Source organism: Gadus macrocephalus, chromosome 21 (assembly GCF_031168955.1).
Source record: "Gadus macrocephalus chromosome 21, ASM3116895v1".
Lineage (NCBI taxonomy): Eukaryota > Metazoa > Chordata > Actinopteri > Gadiformes > Gadidae > Gadus > Gadus macrocephalus.
In genome coordinates this window covers 2106678-2130575 of record NC_082402.1, presented here as the reverse complement: position 1 = coordinate 2130575, position 23898 = coordinate 2106678, and the positions used below count along the sequence as shown (strand labels likewise).

Below are 23898 nucleotides of genomic sequence, written 5' to 3'. Positions count from 1 at the left end.
GCGTTTTAGTATTCTCTGCGAACCGACTCGGATCTCGGATCTGACGCCACGCCCACACTTCAAGCGTTTTATTATTTCGCTCGGTGGTTGGAGGGAGCACAATGAAAACAGTTCCCACTTCAAGTCACAATGGGCGCAGCCATCTTGCATTCTGTCTCGGAATTTTGCTCGGTCACCACTGAGTTCAACCGAGATGGCGAGTTCGCTGTCCGAGGAACAGGGGCGTGTTTGTGCCTGTTGCTAGGCAACGTCCTCGGACCTCGCACAAGCTCCGACCCGATCGAGGAGCATGAATCAGTGCCCGTGGAGAACACAAGCCAATCAGAGACGAGCCCCATCTCCTCATGAGGGGCTACTGCGGGGGGGTACAGGCACGTACAGGATAGCATGAGCAGACCGGGGTCGTAATGGCACGTAAGCGTTATCATTCTTAAAGAACCCGTGACATGCCACCAGGTGTGGTGTGATTAGCCGTTACAAGCCGTTTCGGAAATCTGCCCCTTATGACATCACAGGTGGGCGTGTCCACCTAGATGAGTTGACGGATAGACGAGCAACGTTTGCTACGTTGTAAAGCTAACGTTTAGCTTTACAAGTTGGTAGTTTCGGTTCTGATTTTCTATTTTTGAAGCATATGGATGTAGTGTAACCTCAGAGTACCTGTGATGAACCCCCAGGCTCTCCTTGTATGATCTGCGGAGGGCAACTCAGAGCTCCCATGTAAAACAAACGCTTTGTTTGTCTTAACCAAATGCGCCTGATGCCGTCTGATCAGTCAACTCACAGAAGCCATCAGTCAAATGTGAGCTGAGGACAGAACGCAAAACCACCAACCAAACAACCCCGCCGGAGAGGGGAGCTACGAGGAGCTAGGAGGAGCTTTGAGGAGCTACGAGGAGCTACGAGAAGATAGGAGGAGCTACGTGGAGCTAGGAGGAGCTAGGAGGAGCTACGTGGAGCTAGGAGGAGCTAGGAGGAACTAAGAGGAGCCAAGAGGAGCTAGGACGAGCTAGGAGGAGATAGGACGAGCTAGGAGGAGCTAGGAGGAACTAGGAGGAGCTACGTGGAGCTAGGAGGAGCTAGGAGGAGCTAGGAGGAGCCAAGAGGAGCTAGGACGAGCTAGGAGGAGATAGGACGGGCTAGCAGGAGCTAGGAGGAGCTAGGAGAAGCTAGGAGGAGCTAGGTGGAGCTAGGTGGATCTAGGAGGAGCTAGGAGGAGCTACGAGGAGCTACGTGGAGCTAGGAGGAGCTAGGAGGAGTTAGGAGAAGCTAGGAGGAGCTAGGAGGAGATAGGAGGAGCTAGGTGGCGCTGAGTGGCGCTAGGTGGCGCTGGGTGGCGCTAGGTGGAGCTAGGAGGCGCTAGTTGGAGCTAAGAGGAGCTAGGTGGAGCTAGGTAGACTGAGAGAGGGTCATGAACTGGGGTTTTCCTCTCTTTTGAAAGCTAATTTCCACTCATTCTGCCTGTGAGCTGTATATACACCAGGTGAGAGTCCCTGGAGTGAGACTGAGAAGAAGAGGAAGAGAAGAACAACAAAGAGGATACAACAGAGAGGACACAACGGAGGTTTTTAATGTATCATTTGACAAAGCCATATCCAGAAGTCCCGCCCTCTCTCCTCCCAACCCACGCCACTGATAGGCTGGCACTCTACCTCCGACTTGCTAACCCTGGCCTTGGAAACATGCCAGAAAGTCCCGCCCTCTGTCTCGCCCAAGAACGCACATTTAAAGCTCCACACACCAGGCGTCTAATGAGGGCTAGTTGGGAAAAAAAGAGGTTTAAATAGGTGTAGTTAGTTCTAGTTAGGTAGCTAGTGCTCGGAACGACAACGTTCTGCATCGCGGGAGCTTCAGTTCTCCTCGTTATCTCATTAATATCAGGTGTGATGATATTCCCAGATTAGTCTGAGTGTGCTGTCCTGGGGCGATGAAGCCTGGGAGTCAGACCTGTAGGAGGGGGGACAGCATGTCTTTTGCGTGGTGGGGTTAGGTGTAGTAAGGTGTAGTAAGGTGTAGGTAGGTATAAAGAGGTGTAGATAGTTGTAGCTTGGTGTGATTAGGTGTAGTAAGGTGTAGTAAGGTGTAGGTAGGCATAAATAGGTGTAGATAGTTGGAGATGGGTGTGGTTAGGTTCAGATGGATTCAGTGTAGTAAGGTGTAGTTAGGTGTAGAGGGGTATATATCGGAGTGTAGCTAGGTGCAGCTCGGTGTGGTTAGGTATAGATAGGCTAGGTGAAGTATGTTTGACAATCTGTTCCAGCACCAACATCATGCGCTATCAAACAGTAATCTGTGTAGTTCTGAAGTAAAGCATTTGCCTAAAGGGCTTCAGTCCATATTTCCCTTTCCAAGCTGAGGGTTCTCTTCGCTTCACGTAGTATCACGGCAGGTGATTTACCTTCTGCCAGCTTTGTTAAAGACACCAGCAGAGTTGTTTGAGATGTCTGCCACGGACACTGAGCCAAGGCCACGGAGCCCAAACAATAACATAGCAGTGCGTTTCCTCTTGGTTTGTCCTGCCGCCGGTTGCTTTGCATGTGCACACGGTGGCCGGCCTCGAGCTGTGTAGCTCCCATTGTGGCCACTAAGCACACAGGACCGCGTCAGAACCACCGCCCGATGCTGCTGCATTCAAATGGCCTCGCCACAGCCAGCTATTCATCAGGAGCCTCCTCAAGGGCCTCAAACTGGCACAGTGAGGGCCCCTCACACTGTGGAGGAACGCAGTCAGGGCCCCTCACACTGTAGAAGAACGCATTGGGGGCCCCTAAGGCTGTAGAAGAAGGCAGTGAGGGCCCCTCATAGTGGAGAAGGAACCGCGACAGAGTGGGACAGAGGGGGACGGCTTCTAAATTGAGGAACCACCGTTGCTTTCCTGAACTGAAGGGAACGTTTGCACCTTGGGAAGCAGAACATTCCAGTGTGTTGGGAAGCAGAACATTCCAGTGTGTTGGGGATCTCACACTGCGCTCCGACCTCGGGACGGTGTGGGTCCCGTCCCACAGTGAGACACGTGGCTTTGGTCAAACTATCAAGCCGACCAATAGGAATCCTCACATGACGTCTTCCAAGGAGACGAGGTTCAGAAGGAAACGAAGGACACAAGGTCTTTAAGTGACGAGGTCTCAAGGAAACAAGGTCTGAGGAGAAGAGGTAGCAGCCCAGATTTCGAGAAGACAAAGTCTGAAGGAGCGGGACTCATTTGGTAAACAAATTAACATGGAAAGGTAGTCAGTCACTCCCCTTGGAAAGCATAGAGGGCATTAGCCATGCAAATAGCAGCTGAGGACAGACAGACGTCAGCCGCCCAGATGAGGAGCTCCAGATCTGTGCGTGTCCAGACCTGCTGAGACCACTCGCCCCACGACCCTCCAAACCCGGTAGGTCTTCTTCAACCATCTCCCTCCTTAAGGATCGGGGAACTAGTAGACTTGTTATGAGATGTTATGGGCTGAATGTTTCACTGCTGTTGTACCGGCCTGCAGCAGTTTGGTACATAGAGTACGGTATAGGTGTGCTTTTATTTTACCTTTATTTAACCTGGCAGATCATTAAGAACAAGTTCTTATTGACAGTGATGGCCTGACAAAAAGCACAAGCTTCTAGGGGGGGAAGGGGAAAGGGGCAGTAAGAAATGACAGGTTTGAGAGGCAACAGCACAAAAACACAGCTGTACAGACATACAACACGGTAATACTGATACTGTAGCTATGCTGCTGCAATGAGTACTGTACAGTGAAGCTGATACTGTATGATGCTGTAATGAGTAGTGAACAGAGATGGGATACTGTATAATGCTGTAATGAATACTGTAAATTGATGCTGATATTGCAGCGATGCTGCTGTCATGATTACTGTACAGTGATGCTGACACTGCAGCATTATGGTCGTACTGCGTTGGGAATGTGATCGATCGTAGTGATAGCCGGACATTGAAATGTGAGGCCTCAGATTCATTTCAGAAAGTGATCAGCTGCTTTAAACCTCTTAAAAGTTTCTTAACGGTTCCTCTGTAGAAAGCTTAAGAGGAAGTTTCGGAAACACTAATGTTCTGAAGAAGAGAGAAGATGAGGACATAATTGTATTGTGAGAAGTGTCTACGCGACAATTTGTGTTTGCATAAAATTGTGTGTGTGTGTGTGTGTGCGTGTGTTTTGAATATTAATAAGATGGAACCTTATGGTTCCTTTAGGTCCCTGGGTTCCTAAGGGGCCTAGTTTCCAATAAGGCCCAAGTTCCTTTAGGGCCTAGGTAGGTCTAGGTTCCAATTGGGCCCTAGGTTCCTTTAGGGCACAGGGCCCTAAAGGAAGGGTCCGATTGGGTAGGTAGCAAAGGAAAGATCCTAGTTAGGTTCCTTGGTGTGGTTAAAGGCATCCCTGAAGGTTTCCTGTGTATGAATGTATTTAGCCTCACCGTTGGCTGTGCGATCAGAGTGTTGGAGTTGTTCCATGAAGAGGCGTTCTCGTGAGGTTGGATTATGGGGAATATAATAATACATAATAATAACAATAATATTATAAGGGAATGCTGCCTTTCCACGAAGCGGATTGGAGCCAAGGTTGTAGGAAGCATGGCTCCCACGTAGGCGCCAAGGTGGTAGGAAGCAGGGCTCCCACGTAGGCACCAAGGTGGTAGGAAGCAGGGCTCCCACGTAGGAGCCAAGGTGGTAGGAAGCAGGGCTCCCACGTAGGAGCCAAGGTGGTAGGAAGCAGGGCTCCCACGTAGGAGCCAAGGTGGTAGGAAGCAGGGCTCCCACGTAGGAGCCAAGGTGGTAGGAAGCAGGGCTCCCACGTAGGAGCCAAGGTGGTAGGAAGCCTGCTTGGAGACTTATTTCTGTATTATTTCAAAGTCAAAGCCCACAGAGAGGAGCCGATTGTCGGTCATGGTGCACATGCAAAGCCATGCAAATCAGGGGTTCACCACACACACAATGCCACAAACACACAATAATAGTGTCTATTAGTGTGTGTTAGAAGTGCTTTGGTGGGTCAGGGGGCACTCACACTATAGGCCATCTGTACCGTGCCCAAGTCAGTTTCACACTTGTACCATGCTCAAGTACGATTCCTTCATTAGAAAGAAGCATAAAGTGACCAACAACCATGTATGTAAATAGGCTAAAGAACGGAAACTATTGAGTCGCTGATCTATTGAATAATCACTGGCACACTTTATTTACAAAACATATATTTAATGGTCAGCTTAGTCTTGTATTGGACTTCAGGAGGGGAACACAGGAAAAATAAATCCTTAGAAATGTGGGAACATAGGGCTTCACAAGTCTCGAACCTGCCACCCCGTCAACCCTAACACACCCATGGCATGGGAGACAAACTCTAACCACTGAGCAAAAAGCCTAGGTGCCCAATTCAGCCAAGGTTTCCAACTTGGAGCAGTGGTAAAAATCCTCGACTGACATCCGGGAGACCGAGGTTCAATGCCCCCGCTGCAAGTCCATTACGCTTTCCCAAAGCGTCTGCTAAATACCTGTCTTTAACCTTTTAACCTTTAGTTTTTTTTTCAACTATTGCACGTTGAAAGCGAAAGGAACCATGTTGGAGCCTGCTCTCTCTGGGTGTGCTTATAAATTAAATAATGAGTTTGTGATCCAAGTTTTATCAAGTTTTATCAAAGGTTCCCTTGGTCCAAGATAAAGTGATATAATTAAGAGAGCAGCCAAAGAGCCGTGTATAGCTCGAGACCTGCAGGTTTGCCACCCCTGACCTAATCTTTTCTCGTCCAGGCCTATTTGTAGCCTGGTCCTACCAGACCATCGTACTTCAATTCATTTGTACAGAAGGTCTGGAACTGCTCAATTGACAAACGTTCGCTCACTTTTCGGCAGCGATCCCGCAACCGACCGAATAGCTTCTCTCGTATCCTTCTCCATTGTCTTCCTCTGACTACAACTGAAACTGGCACGCAACCCAGACGTCATCGTTCTCAGCCACTCCCTCTGTTCGCTGATTGGACCGCCAGAAATCTGGTTTCCATGGAACGCATTCATATTAAGCAGACCCAGACGTGAAATGAAAATTGAGCGGAAGTAGGTAGGTGGGCCGTGCCAGGCTAGCCTATTTGCATATGTGCGTCAAACAGCCTGTAGGCCTACATAGGCCTATTTGCCATGGAATTAGGCAGTAATGGTGGAAAAGGGGGAACATAGGACCCCTTTTTTGAAAAAGGGTCCTATGTTCCCCGGTCTCATACAAAGAGGGGAACATAGACACGCTCCCGTTTTATGCACGCCGTTTTCGCGGCACGGTCCGCGCGTTTACACTCCCCGAGGTAAATTTCCTGCTTGAGTTAAAACCATGATTTACCCTCCCGGACCCTGCACATATTGGTGGTTTATTGGGTTTCATTCTATTGTAAATGCGACGGCTCCGAGGTTCCGGGGGGGTGGGGGGTGGGGGGGGGGGTTGTCTCTGTGTCTACAGAGACAACGCAGCGATATGATCATGAGCAGTTAACTTACTTGAGAGAAAGTGAAGTCCGCGAGCTGCTGATCATGTGAGAGAGGGTGATGCAGTCGTATTAAACAAAGTCGTTGAAAGATGGTGCGATCTACGAGACGCAGAGGAACTGTCCTTACGAAGCTTTTGTCGGGATAAAAAACAGGTGGTCAGAAAAATAAAGAATATGTTGGCGTTTTTGCACTTGTAAATAGGTAGTGGCCTACGCTCAGACGTGAACTTATCCTTGCATCTGGGTGTCTTCATTCATAAAAAAAATAAAAACATCCGGGAGTTTGCAAATTATTCTAAAGAGGCCTAGACTCCGTGCGCAGCCCCGCCTTCTCCAGTGAACCAAGAATGCCCGCGCCGTGACAAACGGGGCATTTTTGATCAAAAACTCAACTTCACTATCGCACCAACGTGAACCGCTTGCCGTCATGTTTATTGTTTAATGGGAAAGAAGGGTCGCATGGACTAAACGTCATCCAGCTCAGTTGCGGAGCCGTGCGTGTGCGTGTGCGCGTGTCGGCTCATTAGCATCTGCACCGTGGCCTGAGCACGCCTCTCCCAAGTGTGCTCAGGCCACGGAATTGAAGTGGATTTGAGAACGGTCGGCGCGCTCACACTTGCCAAACGATCTAGACTTGAGCACGGTACAGGTGTGAAACGGACTTGGGCATGGCACAGATGTCCTAGTGTGAGTGCGCCCTTTATGTTTATTCAGTGCGTAACAGGTGTGTATTATAAGTTAATTATTGTCTATCAGGTGTATAACAGTTATATGTGCATTAGTGTGTAACAGGTGTCTAACAGTTGTTGATTAGAAGTGTATAGTCTGTATAGGTGTGTAACAGGTGTGTATTAGAAGTGTGTGTATTAGTGTGTAACAGTTGTGTATTAGAAGTGTATAGTGTATATTAAGTGTGCAACAGGTGTGTATTAGAAGTGTGTGTATTAGTGTGTAACAGTTGTGTATTAGAAGTGTATAGTGTATATTAAGTGTGTAACAGGTGTGTATTAGAAGTTTATAGTGTGTATTAAATTGTGTGACAGTTGTGTGTGTTTTCTCAGGCCACCATGTTGTGCAGAGTATTGATCATTCTGGGAACTGTCTTTATCTACAACCAGGTAACACTTATTATTACCAATCTTCCATAATCATTAATCGTTAATCAATAACCTAGAATCGTTTATCAATAACCAATTACAGGCAACCAGAAATAAATGATCAGTAATAATAACCAATTACCATAAAGCAATATTCAATAACAATAATCAATAAGAAATAATCATGACAAACAACAATCTGTAAGAACCGATTACCAACAACCAATATAAATATAAAAAGTTATTTAATAATTAAACATGACGTTCATCACAAGGAGATTACTAATGATTCCCTCTTTCCTACTTTCACCAGGTCGTTTCAGGAGGTAGGTTAACTCCGCACTGCGCCACGTTTAGAACGATAGTACGAATAAAACTATAACACATATACAACTATACTATACTAAATATAACACTATACTACGTATACAACTATACTATACTACACATAACACCATACTACGTATAACAATATACTACGTATAACACTATATTACAAATAATACTAAACTACATATACAACTATACCATACTAAATATAACACTATACTACGTATACAACTATACTTTACTAAACATAACACTATACTACGTATACAACTATACTTTACTAAATATAACACTATACTACGTATACAACTATACTTTACTAAATATAACACTACGTATATAATTATACTATACTAAATATAACTCTATACTACGTATACAGCTATACTATACTAAATATAACACTATACTACGTATACAACTATACTACATATAACACTATACTTTGTATAACACTATACTACGTATAACAATCTACCACGTATACAACTATACTATACTAAATATAACACGATACTACGTATACAACTATACTATACTAAATATAACACTATACTACGCATACAACTATACTATACTAAATATAACACGATACTATGTATACAACTATACTATACTAAATGTAAAACTGCTATGTATACAACTATAGTATACCACATATAACACTATACTACGTATAACACTATACTAAGTATAACACTATACTACAACTATACTATACTAAATATAACACTATACTACATATACAACTATACTATACTACGTATAACACTATACTACATATAACACTATACTACGTACAACTATACTCTACTACATATAACACTATACCACGTATAACACCATACTATGTATACAACTATACTATACTACATATAACACAATACTACATATAACACTGTACTATGTATAACACTATACCACGTATAACACCATACTATGTATACAACTATACTATACTACATATAACACAATACTACATATAACACTGTACTATGTATAACACTATACTCGTATAACACCATACTATGTATACAACTATACTACATATAACACTATACTACGTATACAACTATACTATACTAAATATAACAATATACTACGTATAAAACTATACTATACTAAATATAACACTATACTACGTATAACAATATACTACGTATAACACTATACTACGTATACAACTATACTATACTAAATATAACACTATACTACGTATAAAACTATACTAAATATAACACTATACTACGTATAACACTATACTACGTATACAACTATACTATACTAAATATAACACTATACTACGTATAATACTATACTACGTATACAACTATACTATACTACATACAACACTATACTACATACGTATACAACTATACTCTACTAAAGATAACACTATACCACGTATAATACTACGTATACAACTATACTACATATAACACTATACTACGTATACAACTGTACTATACTACATATAACACTATACTATGTATGCAACTATACTATGCTACACCTTTCCAAGTTACTAACACCACACACACACACACACACACACACACACACACACACACACGCACACAAATCTTATCTCAAATGTATTCAAACTTGATCATATCAGCTAATTGTTTAACTCTTCACTTAAAATTGTGTTTTCCACCATTTTAAATTTTATAAACGGTGTAAATGTTTACATTTTTTACTCCATTTAGACTCTGTTCAAATCCCTCACCTGATTTAAGCCATTAAACAATTCTTTACGCCTTAAACTATGTGGCTTTACAAAAACATATTTGAAACCTCACCTTGCATTACAGCCCTCACCGCATTCTCTGCAGGAAAAAAAAAGACAGACAGGCAGACAGGCAGGCAGGCAGACAGGCAGACAGACAGACAGACAGACAGACAGACAGACAGACAGACAGACAGACAGACAGACAGACAGACAGACAGACAGACAGACAGACAGACAGACAGACAGACAGACAGACAGACAGACAGACAGACAGACAGACAGACAGACAGACAGACAGACAGACAGACAGACAGACAGACAGACAGACAGACTGTGGTGTTGTCCCCAGATGTGTTTGTGGCTGAGCTGATGGTGGAGAGTAACATCACCCTGGAGACGTCCTCCATCCTCTCCACCTTCAACAACTCCAAGCTGGACGTTGCCCAGCAAGAGGTCAGCATCCAGGGGATCGAGCTGGTGTCAGGTGGGGCCCTACACACACACACACACACACACACACACACACTACTACTATACTACTACACCTATACAACTACAAAACACACTACTACTACTACACTACTACTACTACTACCATACTACTACACACACTACTACTATACAACTACAAAACACACTACTACTACTCACTACTACTACAACCATACTACTATTATACTACTACTACACACTATTACTATACAACTACAAAACACACTACTACTATACTGCTACACCTATACAACTACAAAACACACTACTACTACTCACTACTACTGCAACCATACTATTATTATACTACTACACACACTACTACCATACTACTACACCTATACAACTACAAAACTCACTACTACTACAACCATACTACTATTATACTACTACTATACTACTACACCTATACAACTACAAAACACACTACTACTACAACCATACTACTACACACACTATTACTATACTACTACTACTATACAACTACAAAACACACTACTACTATAGTACTACTACACTACTACTACTCACTACTACAACAACCATACTACAACCATACTACTACTATACTACTACAAACACACTACTACTACTACTACTCACTACTACTACTACCATACTACTATTATACTACTACACACACACACACACACACACACACACACACACACACACACACACACACAATACTACTACTACTAAAGAACTACACAACACACTGCTACTACTATCATACTACACACTACTACTACTACACACAGTAATACTATACTACTACAACTACTACACACACTACTAGTATACTAGTACCACAATACTACTACTGCACAACTATACAACACACTGCTACTATTCTTCTACGATTGTTTTTTTCTTCTTTGATTTTCAAGCTTTCTCCAAACTTATAAAAATATACATAAATTTTGTAGTGCTTGTAGGATAGGGGTATATTTTTTATAAAATATGTAATATAGTGCTTTTTGTAAACATTTGTATCCTATGTATTTGTATTATTGTATCTTGTGATCCTTTGAATGTTTAATCCCATGTTGAGGTATTATTGTGTCTTGTTTAGCTCTGTAGTATTAATAGTTCTTACCTGCCCAGCGACTACAGGTGGAAAATAGCCGTTTGCTAAAACCTGGTACAATGCATATCTCCTTGCTCTAAACAAGGTTAATGTTTCTTTTGTACATTGTCCCTGTTCAAATAAAGTTACATTACATTACATTATACTACTACTACTACTACAACACAAACACTACTACTATACAACTACACACTGCTACTATACACTAATACTACTACACAGCACACTGCTACTATACACTAATACTACTACACAGCACACTGCTACTATACTAATACTACTACTCCTACAATACAACACACTGCTACTATTCTACTACTATTACTTCTACTTCTACTATACTTCTAATACTATACTTGACCTTCGCGTCGGCCAATAACGGAACAACGCAGCGCTCAGCCTGTGATTGGTTGAAGGTCCTTGGAAACTTCAACCAGTCGAAAACCCCAAAAACGAGATGATCGGTTCCAGATATACCGGCATTGGCGAATGTCGCGTTCTTTCAGAATTATCGTCCAGGATTAGAATCCCAGCCTGAACTAACATCGGCGAGGCGATCGACTCGGCGAGCGAGTCCCGGGGGAGCTGGTTGGTACATGATGCCGTCCTGTGTGCAGACTGCCTGCTGCTGGGCGAAACGGTGCGGTGTGACTGCGGGCCGGGCTACATCTGGACCAACGACGTGTGTTACAACACCACCTGCTGCAACGACACCACCTGCACCAAGCCCATCCTGGGATACGAACCCATGTGCATCCCAAAGTTCCCAGGTACCTGGGCACGCACACACACACACACACACACACATGCACACACACACACACACACACACACACACACACACACACACACACACACACACACACACACACACACACACACACACACACACACACATACAAGCACACACCCCCCCCCCCCCACACCCATGCACACACGTGAATACACACACACACACCCACGCACATGCACGCAAACAAACACACATGAACACACACATACATGCGCAGTCGTGAATACAAACCCACACATACACACACACACACACACACACACACATATGCACACAGATACGCACGCGCACACATGCACTCACACATGCACACACACATTCCGGCACACACAGGGCTGCTTTGGGGATGTGTGCTCACAGTCCTGCCCCCGTCCCCGTCCCCCAGTGCAGATCGTCGGGACCGTGGAGCTGGTGACGGGTCCGTGGAGCGACGCCGCCGAGGCCATGGTGCGTCCGACTCTTCTTCAGCCAATTCTATCGGGATTGATCTGATCTCGATATCGATGCGATTGCTTCTGTTTCCTGTCTCACGTCTTCTCCTTTCGCAGCTCATCGCCGGCCTGAAGAAGCTGAACGGCTTTGAGAGTCTGAACGTCACCACATTACAGAGGTACCCTAACCCCATAACCCCTAACCCTAACCCAGAGGTACCCTAACCCCATAACCCCTCACCCCACACTAGAGGTACCCTGACCCTCACCCTATTATCACCCTAAACTGGAGGTCCCCTAACCCTCACGCTAACACAACCACCAACACTCACCGGTAGCTATTTAATAGATCTAGAACCAGTGGAACAGGACCATTAGCACTAACAAGTAGCGTGGACAGCTCTGCTGGAGATGGGGTTGAGGAGGGAGAAGAGGGAGCGTCTTCACAATACAAAGTGTTGACTGAGTGACTGAGTGAACCCCCCCCCCCCCCCCCCCCGCGCGCTGTGTGTCGTCTCCTCAGCGACGCCATCGCTGACTTTGTGGCCAATGTGAGCGCCGTGTTTTTGACGTCCAAGCTTCAGGAAGTCCTCGGGTCTCTGGAGTTGGAGATGTCTGCCTCCATCCTCATGGAGAGCATCGGTGAGTTACTGTCTAACCCCTACCTGCTCCTCAATGACCTGTCTCTGTACTGCCAAACCCTACCTGCTCCTTAACGAGCTGTCTCTGTACTGTCTAACCCCTACCTGCTCCTTAACGAGCTGTCTCGGTACTGTCTAACCCCTACCTGCTCCTTAAGGACCTGTCTCTGTACTGTCTAACCCCTACCTGCTCCTTAACGACCTGTCTCTGTACTGTCTAACCCCTACCTGCTCCTTAACGACCTGTCTCTGTACTGTCTAACCCCTACCTGCTCCTTAATGACCTGTCTCTGTACTGTCTAACCCCTACCTGCTCCTTTATGACCCGTCTCTGTACTGTCTAACCCCTAACTGCTCCTTAATGACCTGTCTCTGTACTGTCTAACCCCTACCTGCTCCTTAAAGACCTGTCTCTGTACTGTCTAACCCCTATCTGCTCCTTTATGACCCGTCTCTGTACTGTCTAACCCCTACCTGCTCCTTAATGACCCGTCTCTGTACTGTCTAACCCCTACCTGCTCCTTAATGACCTGTCTCTGTACTGTCTAACCCCTACCTGCTCCTTAAAGACCTGTCTCTGTACTGTCTAACCCCTACCTGCTCCTTAATGACCCGTCTCTGTACTGTCTAACCCCTACCTGCTCCTTAATGACCTGTCTCTGTACTGTCTAACCCCTACCTGCTCCTTAAAGACCTGTCTCTGTACTGTCTAACCCCTATCTGCTCCTTTATGACCCGTCTCTGTACTGTCTAACCCCTACCTGCTCCTTAATGACCTGTCTCTGTACTGTCTAACCCCTACCTGCTCCTTAAAGACCTGTCTCTGTACTGTCTAACCCCTACCTGCTCCTTAATGACCCGTCTCTGTACTGTCTAACCCCTACCTGCTCCTTAATGACCCGTCTCTGTACTGTCTAACCCCTACCTGCTCCTTAAAGACCTGTCTCTGTACTGTCTAACCCCTACCTGCTCCTTAATGACCTGTCTCTGTACTGTCTAACCCCTACCTGCTCCTTAATGACCTGTCTCTGTACTGTCTAACCCCTACCTGCTCCTTAAAGACCTGTCTCTGTACTGTCTAACCCCTACCTGCTCCTTAATGACCCGTCTCTGTACTGTCTAACCCCTACCTGCTCCTTAATGACCCGTCTCTGTACTGTCTAACTCCTACCTGCTCCTTAATGACCCGTCTCTGTACTGTCTAACCCCTACCTGCTCCTTAATGACCTGTCTCTGTACTGTCTAACCCCTACCTGCTCCTTAAAGACCTGTCTCTGTACTGTCTAACCCCTACCTGCTCCTTAATGACCTGTCTCTGTACTGTCTAACCCCTACATGCTCCTTAATGACCTGTCTCTGTACTGTCTAACCCCTACCTGCTCCTTAATGACCTGTCTCTGTACTGTCTAACCCCTACCTGCTCCTTAAAGACCTGTCTCTGTACTGTCTAACCCCTACCTGCTCCTTAATGACCCGTCTCTGTACTGTCTAACCCCTACCTGCTCCTTAATGACCTGTCTCTGTACTGTCTAACCCCTACCTGCTCCTTAATGACCTGTCTCTGTACTGTCTAACCCCTACCTGCTCCTTAAAGACCTGTCTCTGTACTGTCTAACCCCTACCTGCTCCTTAATGACCTGTCTCTGTACTGTCTAACCCCTACCTGCTCCTTAATGACCTGTCTCTGTACTGTCTAACCCCTACATGCTCCTTAATGACCCCTACCTGCTACCTATAAATCTCCTCAACTAGCTTTCCCAATTCATAGTAAAGCCTGCAGATTTGATTCATTCATATTATTGAATTAATCAATGATACATTTACAATTCTTATAGCCTGTAGCCTCTGAATGTTGAGAGGGAGAGGTGAAAGGCATTCTGGGTGATGTGGGAACATTAAATATTCGTTGTTTTGTTTGTGAGGGCCAACAAACGCGGGTTGTGAATCTCACGTCGTTCTTTTAGCAGCCAAAGCGCTGGAAGGAAGTGTGGCCTCGATGCGGCCTCGCTGCGGGGGCTTCAGACGAATAATCCCAGACGTAATAATCCCCCCACCCCACCCCCCCCCCACTCCCCCAGGGCTGGTGGAGATGACCGCCACGGGCTCCCTGGTCTGCTACGACTCCACCCCCATCATGACCTGCACCTTCAACGAGATCCTGGGCGTGAGCCTGTGGAGCATGAGCCGGGGGGAGGATTACGCCGAGCTGGGGAACGGCAGCGTGGCGCAGCTCACCACCTGTGAGGCCGCCGACGTGCCCGCCTGCACCCGGCTCACGCTGAACCGGGTGAACGGGAACTGGGCAGGTGAGGAGGGGGGCAGGTGATGGGCGGGGCAGGTGAGGAGGGGGGCAGGTGATGGGCGGGGCAGGTGAGGAGGGGGGCAGGTGATGGGCGGGGCAGGTGAGGAGGGGGGCAGGTGATGGGCGGGGCAGGTGATGGGCGGGGCAGGTGAGGAGGGGGGAAGGTGATGGGCGGGGCAGGTGAGGGCCGGGGCAGGTGAGGGGCGCCCAGGGGGGGGGCGGTAAAGGGCGGGGCAGGTGAGGGCCGGGGCAGGTGAGGGGCGGGGTAGGTGAGGAGGGGGGCAGGTGAGGGGCGGGGTAGGTGAAGGGGGGGGGGGGGGGGGGGGGGCAGGATAGGACGGTTTAATTCAGCTCATAGACACGCCTGATGCTAGCTACCAAACAAACAGCTCTAGGTGGACACGCCCAGTTGTGATGTCAGAAGAGGCCGATTTTCAAACGGCTCGTAATGGTTAATCACACACACACACACACACACACACACACACACACACACACACACACACACACACACACACACACACACACACACACACACACACACAAACACACACCTGCTTGAATAACACGTCCCCTTTAAAGAACACCCACGATAGAGCCAGAGCTAACTGCTAGCACACTCCCACAGGCGTGTTTAAGTGTGAGTTCTCGGAGGGCTCGGTGAGGCACACGGCCCTGCTGGGGCTGAACGTCGCCCTGCTGCCCGACCCCATCAAGATGGTGATGGACCCCCTGACGGTGGACTGCTCCGAGGGAGGGTCCACCTCGGAGACCGTCAAGGTCACCACCACCATCGCCCCCACCACGGAGGACTACGAGGTCACATGGTCGTACCGGGGCGTGAAGCAGGCCACCCTGACGCCAACAGGTGAGCACTCACTTAACCTGTTGTTAATATGTTTAAAAAAAAAAAAACAGAAAGAACAGCACGAAATATAAATACACTGTTAAGTATACGGTATAACTATACAATAGAATTTACAAAATTTACAAAGAAGAATATACAATACTACTTTAAGAGAGGGAAAAAATTGTGCAATATCAGTTCAGTTAGTCCGGTCAGAGATTTAAGATTTCAATATAAATATAAATAATATAATATATATATTCATGGAGCAATAGGGCCGACAGGGGGGTTCAGACACTGAGTATCCTTGGCGTGGCGCGTGTTCGTGGCAATAGCAACACGTGCCACGCCCTCATTACGGGTGTTAAGTAGTGTGCTACAGAGGAAACCCGATTTGGACCCTCAAACTCCGGACCACTCTACCAAACCCTCAATAGGACACTACTGCAGGGCTAAGACCGACTGTTTGAACACATTCTCCCGACCACTTCACTAAGGTCAACGTGTGCCTCCCTCTAGTGTCGGTAGAGGAACAGGTCTACACCTTCGACGTCCCTATCAGCTGCATCAAGAGCTTGGACCCTCACTACGTCAACATCACCTTCAAGAACAAGAAGCACCAGAAGAAGACCCTCCGCCTGGACATCGGGGTCATCTACCGTAAATAGCCTTAACCCTAACCTTAACTTAACATTAACTTAACTTTATGTTTCATCACAGAAACATTGTGGTTCATTTAAGGCACTGCAATCAGCTTTAGGATTGGGAAGGATAGAATGTAGAATAACTTGTTATATCAGTTGTAGTATGCATTGTAGTCTTTCCTGTAGTATTAATTGTAGTTTAACTTGTAGTCTTACCTGTTGTACAACTTGTATTCTTACCTGTTGTAGAACTTGTATTCTTACCTGTTGTATAACTTGTATTATACCACGGTCTGGGGGAATGCTCGATTCTGATTGGCTGCAGGGTGTGCATTAAAGGAGACATATTATGGTGTTTTCCAAACAAGTAAACATAGTATTTGAGTTCCAGAAAACATGTTTTTGAAGGTGTTTGCTGGAAATAGCTTTTAGGAAAAAAAATATTGTCTACCGCTATTCCCCTCTGTTTCAGTCCCTTCAGAATGCGCTGTTTCTGTTGTCTGTAGCGTTGATGCAAATGAGCTGCTGCCCATTGACCAATGAGCTGTCAGACTGAACCACAGCATGGAGGAGAAGGGATTGTTGCCGTTTGCTAACTCCTGGAGCTTTATATATAATATAATATAACATAATAATAATATTATATACGGGTATTTATATAATCTATCTAATATCAGGGTCAAAAGCTATGTGCGGCTCGGATGATATTATGAATAATAAAGACTGTGTCTGACGTCTCTGGTACTTCCACAAGTAAAGACTCGTAGTGGGGGATATCTCGGCCATGGTTGAGAAGATTTGGGGGAAAGGAACTTTGGCCTTGACTCTCTGAAGTCCATGAACCGCGACATGGAGAAGAAAAGGATTGTACTCCGGGAGCTGAGCTGCCGGACTGCCTCCGAGCTCGCTGCGCCGGAGCTGCCGGACTGCAGTCCGGCCGCCGTCGGAGCTGTCTGGCGGCTCCGGCGGTGTACTCCGGGAGCTGAACTGGCGCCGAAGCTAGGTGGCAGCTCCAGGGGACGAGCAGCTCCGGCTGGGGTAGCTCGGCGGCAGTCCGGCAGCTCAGCTCCGGGAGTACAATCCCTTTCTACTCCATGTCTCCTCCTCCCGACTTCCCTTCGGCGGCAGCTCCGGTGGGGTGAGCTCGGCGCCAGAGAAAGGGATTGTACTCCCGGAGCTTAGCTGCAGGGTTAGCGCCGTGTTCCCCCCGCCGGAGCTGCTCGTCCGCTGGTCCACAAAAAACGATGCTCTGATTGGAGGGGAGTGGGGAAGTGGGAGGTAATATTCAAATGTACCCCCTTCCTACGTAGGAGGGGGCGCCGAAACTGAATCGCTCGTTTGGTAGCTGGAGGCGGGCTGCTTCCAGAAATGCGTAACTCACTCAAAAAATCATGTACGGACTTATTTCAAAGTTTGTATGCGTGTGGGAGCACCACCAACACAACAACACCCCAAAAGTGCTGTTTTCATAATATGTCCCCTTTAACTCCTGATAAACGGACACATGCTTAGTAGTTCCAGTCAAATTGTCTGTTCACCGTTCTCAATTAATGCGCTAGCTGGCGTATCTTATCAGCCTGTCTCAAAAATGAGTAACCATAGCAACGGGAACGCAGTCAAAGCCGACGGACTAGAATACCTCCCGTTGCCAAGTCGTAGCTAAGGTCCGTCCTAACTACTGGAGTAGTGAACAACGATCCGTTGCATCAGAACATTACGGGAGGGTAATGATTGCTCCAGGAAGTAGTCAAACCCTCAGGCGTTACCAGGGAAACAAAGGCTTGTGAAAACCTTTATATTTGGATTGTAAAACGCATGGAAATATAAATGAATGGCCTTAATTCATTGTCTTTGGCAAGTGACCGTGGTATAAGCGGGACAATACCCTTCGATGTGTCCATTATCAGGAATTAATGGACGACGCGGAGGCGTGAGCAGTCCGACACACGATGGAGGACGGTTGCCTCCGCGAAGCCGGGTGCCTCGTCGGGCATTATCCCTTACGTATTACCTGTTGTACAACTCGTAGTCTTACCTGTTGTACAACTCGTAGTCTTACCTGTTGTATAATTTGTAGTATAACTTGTAGCATAACCTGTAGTCTTACCTCTAGTATAACTTGTAGCATTACCTGTAGCATAACTTGTAGTATAACCTGTAGTCTTACCTGTAGTATAACTTGTAGTATAACCTGTAGTCTTACCTCTAGTATAACTTGTAGCATTACCTGTAGCATAACTTGTAGTACAACCTGTAGTTTAACTTGTAGAGTTACCTGTAGTGTACCTCGTAGTATAGATTATGAATTGTTATATCAGTTGTAGTATAACTTGTAGTCTTAGATGTAGTATAACCTGTAGTATTACTTGTAGCATAACTTGTAGTGATACTTGTAGTCTAACCTGTAGTCTTACCTGTAGTATAACTTGTAGCATTCCCTCTTGGTGTTCCTAGCTGGCGCTCCGTTCTGCGCGGAGGAGTACTACGGCCTCAGTTTGTGGCCGCGCACCCCAGCGGGGAACTCGGTGTTCAACCGGACGTGTCCCGAGGGCCGGGAGGGCTACGTGTCCCGCACCTGTGAGGGCAGCGTCTGGCAGGAGCCCTTCTTCCAGTGCATCTCCACAGATGTGCTGAGGGCCCTGGACGTGGCTGATGTAACTAACCATCTCATAACCTAACTACAACTAGTACTATTAACCATCTCTGACCTAACTACAACTAGTACTATTAACCATCTCTGACCTAACTACAACTAGTACTATTAACCATCTCATAACCTAACTACAACTAGTACTATTAACCATCTCTGACCTAACTACAACTAGTACTATTAACCATCTCTGACCTAACTACAACTAGTACTATTAACCATCTCTGACCTAACTACAACTAGTACTATTAACCATCTCTGACCTAACTACAACTAGTACTATTAACCATCTCTGACCTAACTACAACTAGTACTATTAACCATCTCTGACCTAACTACAACTAGTACTATTAACCATCTCTGACCTAACTACAACTAGTACTATTAACCATCTCTGACCTAACTACAACTAGTACTATTAACCATCTCTGACCTAACTACAACTAGTACTATTAACCATCTCTGACCTAACTACAACTAGTACTATTAACCATCTCTGACCTAACTACAACTAGTACTATTAACCATCTCTGACCTAACTACAACTAGTACTATTAACCATCTCTAACCTTACTTCAACTAGTACTATTAACCATCTCTAACCTTACTTCAACTAGTACTACTTGAAAAAAAGGAATACTTAAGAAAATAAATAGAAACTTGGAAAAAAAGGAATACTTAAAACATGAATAAATCGTGTGAAACTTGTCTGGCAGAGCTTCAAACAAGGCTTTGGCGCGACGCAGAGCGCGGCCGAGGGCATCTTCGGGAGTCTGAACAACGGATCCAGCAAGAGCACGGGCTCCAAGGAGGACCTGGCCGACCTGGGCGCGGGCATCAGCATCCTGAGCACCATGGCCCAGGCCTCGGGCAACGTGGTCCTCCACGACCAGCTGTTCCCTGTGAGTGGGACGCTGCCGACGGGGATCAGTGTTTCAACACTGGCGTTTGCTATCCCCTTACAAACCACTAAAGCTGGCGGACTTGAAGCAGTCCTGGCACTTAATGTACAACAATCGGGCACTTCATGTACACACTTATTGTATGTTGCACGTCCTTGCGCCTAAAAATAGTACGTAGCATGGTGTAGCGTGTTATCCTAGATATCTCTTTGTGTAAAGGGAGAATGGGTTTACCTAGTGATTGATAGTGCTTGGAACTTGGTTCTATGAAAATCCTTACTGTCCTGACAGCGATATATATATTTTTCTCTTCTTCTGACAAATGTACTTCTTAACACCCTGAATGTAAAGTTAATCCCACTGGGACCAGGTGAGCGTCACCTGACATCCTCCTCCCTCCCCTTCCAGGATCTCATCAATGCGGCCAGTAACATGCTGAACCAATCATGGAAGGCCGTCAACATTACCATCCAGAACACCATGTCCACACAATACCTGGAGTCGGTGGAGGGCCTCGTGGAGAACATCCAGGCCAACCTCAGCAAGGGCGAGGACTCGGACAACGTCAAGCTGGTCATCTGCCAGGTGGAGGAGGAGGACTGCAGCCAGACGGTGTTCGGTGTGGATGTGGTCGTGAACAACAGCGAGGGCATCATCAAGACCATGGCCGTGAAGAACCTGGCCTACAAGCTGCCCCGAATTAACAAGAACAGCAAGACGGCCAGCCTGGTGGTGTCGGCCACGCTGCAGAACAGCAGCACAGAGACCATCGACATCAGGCTCAACTTCCCCAGGGAGCACCCGGATTTCAACAAAGTTGAATGCGTGTTCTGGAACATCTCGTCCCACCAGTGGTCCGGCGAGGGGTGCCAGTTGGTGACCAGCGAGGACGGGAATGAAACCATCTGCGAGTGCAGCCATCTGACGCCCTTCTCCGCCCTGATGTCCAAAACCACCCTGATCCTGCCTATGCTGGACGAGCTCACCTACCTGGGTCTGGGCGTGTCCATCTGCTCCCTGCTGCTCTTCCTCATCATCGAGGCGCTGGTGTGGTCGGCCGTCGTCAAGAGCAACCTCTCGCACTTCCGCCACACTTCTCTGGTCAACATCGCCGTCAGCCTCCTGCTGGCCGACCTCTGCTTCCTGGCCTCCTCCTTCCCCGACAAGATCAGCGAGAACATGTGCCTGGTGTTCACCATCTGCCAGCACTTGTTCTTCCTCACCATGTTCTGCTGGATGCTGTGTCTCAGCGTCATGCTGGTCCACCAGCTCATCTTCGTCTTCAACCCGCTGAGGAAGAGGGTGTTCATGTTCCTGTCCAGCATCGTGGGCTACATCGTGCCCATGCTCATCGTGGGCAGCACCTACGTCTACTACAAGTACACGGGCAGCGACTACCGGAAGAAGGGGACCTGTTGGCTGACCTATGAGGGGCTTCTGAGGGGCTCTATCCACGCCTTCCTGCTGCCCGTGGGCGTCGTGGTCCTCACCAACCTCTTCTCCATGTGCGTGGTCATCCTCACGCTCACCAAGACCGCCGTCCCCGACGACAACAAGTCCGACGCAGACACTGCCAAGAGCATCCTGAAGGTCATGCTGTTCCTCACGCCGGCCTTCGGCCTCACCTGGATCCTGGGCTTCGTCATGCTGTTCCTGGGAGACTCCAGCGACGAGGCCTCCATCGACGGAAGCACGCAGTCCGGCCTCATGATCTTCATCACCTACGCCTTCACCATCCTCAATTCCTTCCAGGTGAGAGGGGAACCACGGAGGGGGCTCATTGAAGCCTTATGTCCCATAGGGGACGAAGAGTAGTAGTTAGCAGTAGAGAGGGGAACCGTTGTGCAGGATACTGCCGCGTCTAGGCAGGCGCCACGCCCAAAGCTCCTGGGTTGGATCCCCAGGAAAATAAATCTAGCTATGGGCAAAACGCCGCCCACTTCACCGTGTCCTCAGTCTTAATAAACGACCCCAATTAAATAGGAGTCGCTTTGGAACGAAGAAACTTTCTTAGTTTCTAAATGACACTATTAACGAGAGTAGATGTCTCAACATTTACCACAAAAGACCCACGGATCCTTTCCTGAAAAACATCTGTGTTAAATATTGCGTCTCCATTAATCGGGGCTCTCTGTTCCCAGGGTCTGTTTCTGTTCATCACGGGGGTTCTGGCAGAACAAAGGGTAGGATTCAAACACCGTTGATGTGACCAATGCTGTCTCCCTGTACACAAGTGCCTCAATACGTAGGCTGCTTTGACGGGGGTCGTGACCTTGTGTTTGGTTTGCCGGCAGGTACGGGACGAGGTCCTGAAGCTCATACTGGCCAAGGTGAGAGCGGGTCCGGCAGCACAACCTCTCCACGTCCAAACATCTTAGACACTAATGTTCCTTCTCTCTGCTCCCCAGACGTCATCAGGCGAGAAGAGTAACAACACCACCAACACCTCAAAGAACTGAGGTGGGTGAGGAGGGTGATGCAGGTGATGGAGGCTTGAAGTGGTGTTGATGTTGGTCTAAGTGATGGTGGAGGTAGTGGTGACTGTGTTGGCGGTGGTGGTGTTTGTGATGGTGGCGGCGGTGGTGGTGGTTGTCATGATGGAGGTGGAGGTAGTGGTGACTGTGTTGGCGGTGGTGATGGTTATGATGGTGGAGTTGGAGGTGGCGTGATTGTGTAAAAGGTGGTGGAGGCCTCGTGTACGGGGAATGGGTTAACCTAGCGATTGTTACTGCTTGGCACTTGCTTCTATGAAAGTCCTTACTGTACCGACAGATATATTGTTGTTACTCTTTCTTCTGACTAATGTAGTTGAAGGGGGAGGTGGCATCCTCAACATCCTTGTATTATTATCCAACAGGAGGTGATGAAGAGAGCAGGTGGGATTTCAGAGGAGGAGGAGGAAGAGGAGGAGGAGGAAAGCCAACGTCTTCTAGTTAATTACGTAGTAGTTCACCCAGTGATCCTTAACCTATTTAAGTGTAGTTATAGTACAAGCTGTAACTGGACTTTAGACATGTACATATCAGAGTCTTTGAAGAAGAAAGAGCAGCTCACTGTGTTTGAATAGAGGATGTAAAAAGGTTTTGTACAGAACACATGAAGTACAAATTATGAGTGCATTTACCTGGAATCTAAATGATTTGAATAACTATTTGAATGAGTGTGATGTGATGCATGATGCCTAGTATTGAGATATTTGCTATTTAGATCAAATGTTTTGAATACGCCGATGCAAAGGATAAATATCTACTTAGAAGTCGTCAGTCTAAATGTTGTAATCGTTTTAATATTTTAATCGTTTTATTATTGGAATAGTTTTAATATTGGAATAGTTTTAATGTTGGAATATTACTTTGATACTGGAGTAGTTTATTATAGTCTTTCACAACAACCTGAGCTGATCTGTAAAACAACTGAAAACGAACAAGATTCAATTAAAGTAGAAATTGTATTTATTCCCCTGAGACATCTCATTTTAT

At 46.7% G+C, this 23898-nt stretch overlaps 1 protein-coding gene across 1 annotated transcript; it reads left to right on the top strand.

Annotated features, from left to right (window-relative positions):
- Positions 1-2757: 2757 nt before the first annotated feature.
- adgrf3b (adhesion G protein-coupled receptor F3b) lies at positions 2758-23875 on the top strand. The gene is made up of 18 exons (XM_060041575.1): positions 2758-3380; positions 7530-7586; positions 7879-7891; positions 9977-10111; positions 11827-11979; positions 12388-12449; positions 12551-12612; positions 12957-13075; positions 15153-15380; positions 16005-16244; positions 16743-16883; positions 19322-19521; positions 20234-20419; positions 20828-22171; positions 22561-22602; positions 22714-22749; positions 22828-22879; positions 23277-23875. The coding sequence occupies exons 2-17, from the start codon at positions 7536-7538 to the stop codon at positions 22876-22878; spliced, it is 3063 nt and encodes a 1020-aa protein (XP_059897558.1). The 5' UTR covers positions 2758-3380; positions 7530-7535; the 3' UTR covers position 22879; positions 23277-23875.
- Positions 23876-23898: the final 23 nt, after the last annotated feature.

Excerpts from the sequence above, each read along its gene's own strand:
- adgrf3b (XM_060041575.1), top strand. The coding sequence starts at position 7,536 with ATGTTGTGCAGAGTATTGATCATTCTGGGAACTGTCTTTATCTACAAC. Across the intron at positions 10,112-11,826 it reads GGGGATCGAGCTGGTGTCAG|ACTGCCTGCTGCTGGGCGAA; the intron begins GTGGGGCCCTAC and ends TCCTGTGTGCAG. Across the intron at positions 20,420-20,827 it reads TCCACGACCAGCTGTTCCCT|GATCTCATCAATGCGGCCAG; the intron begins GTGAGTGGGACG and ends CTCCCCTTCCAG.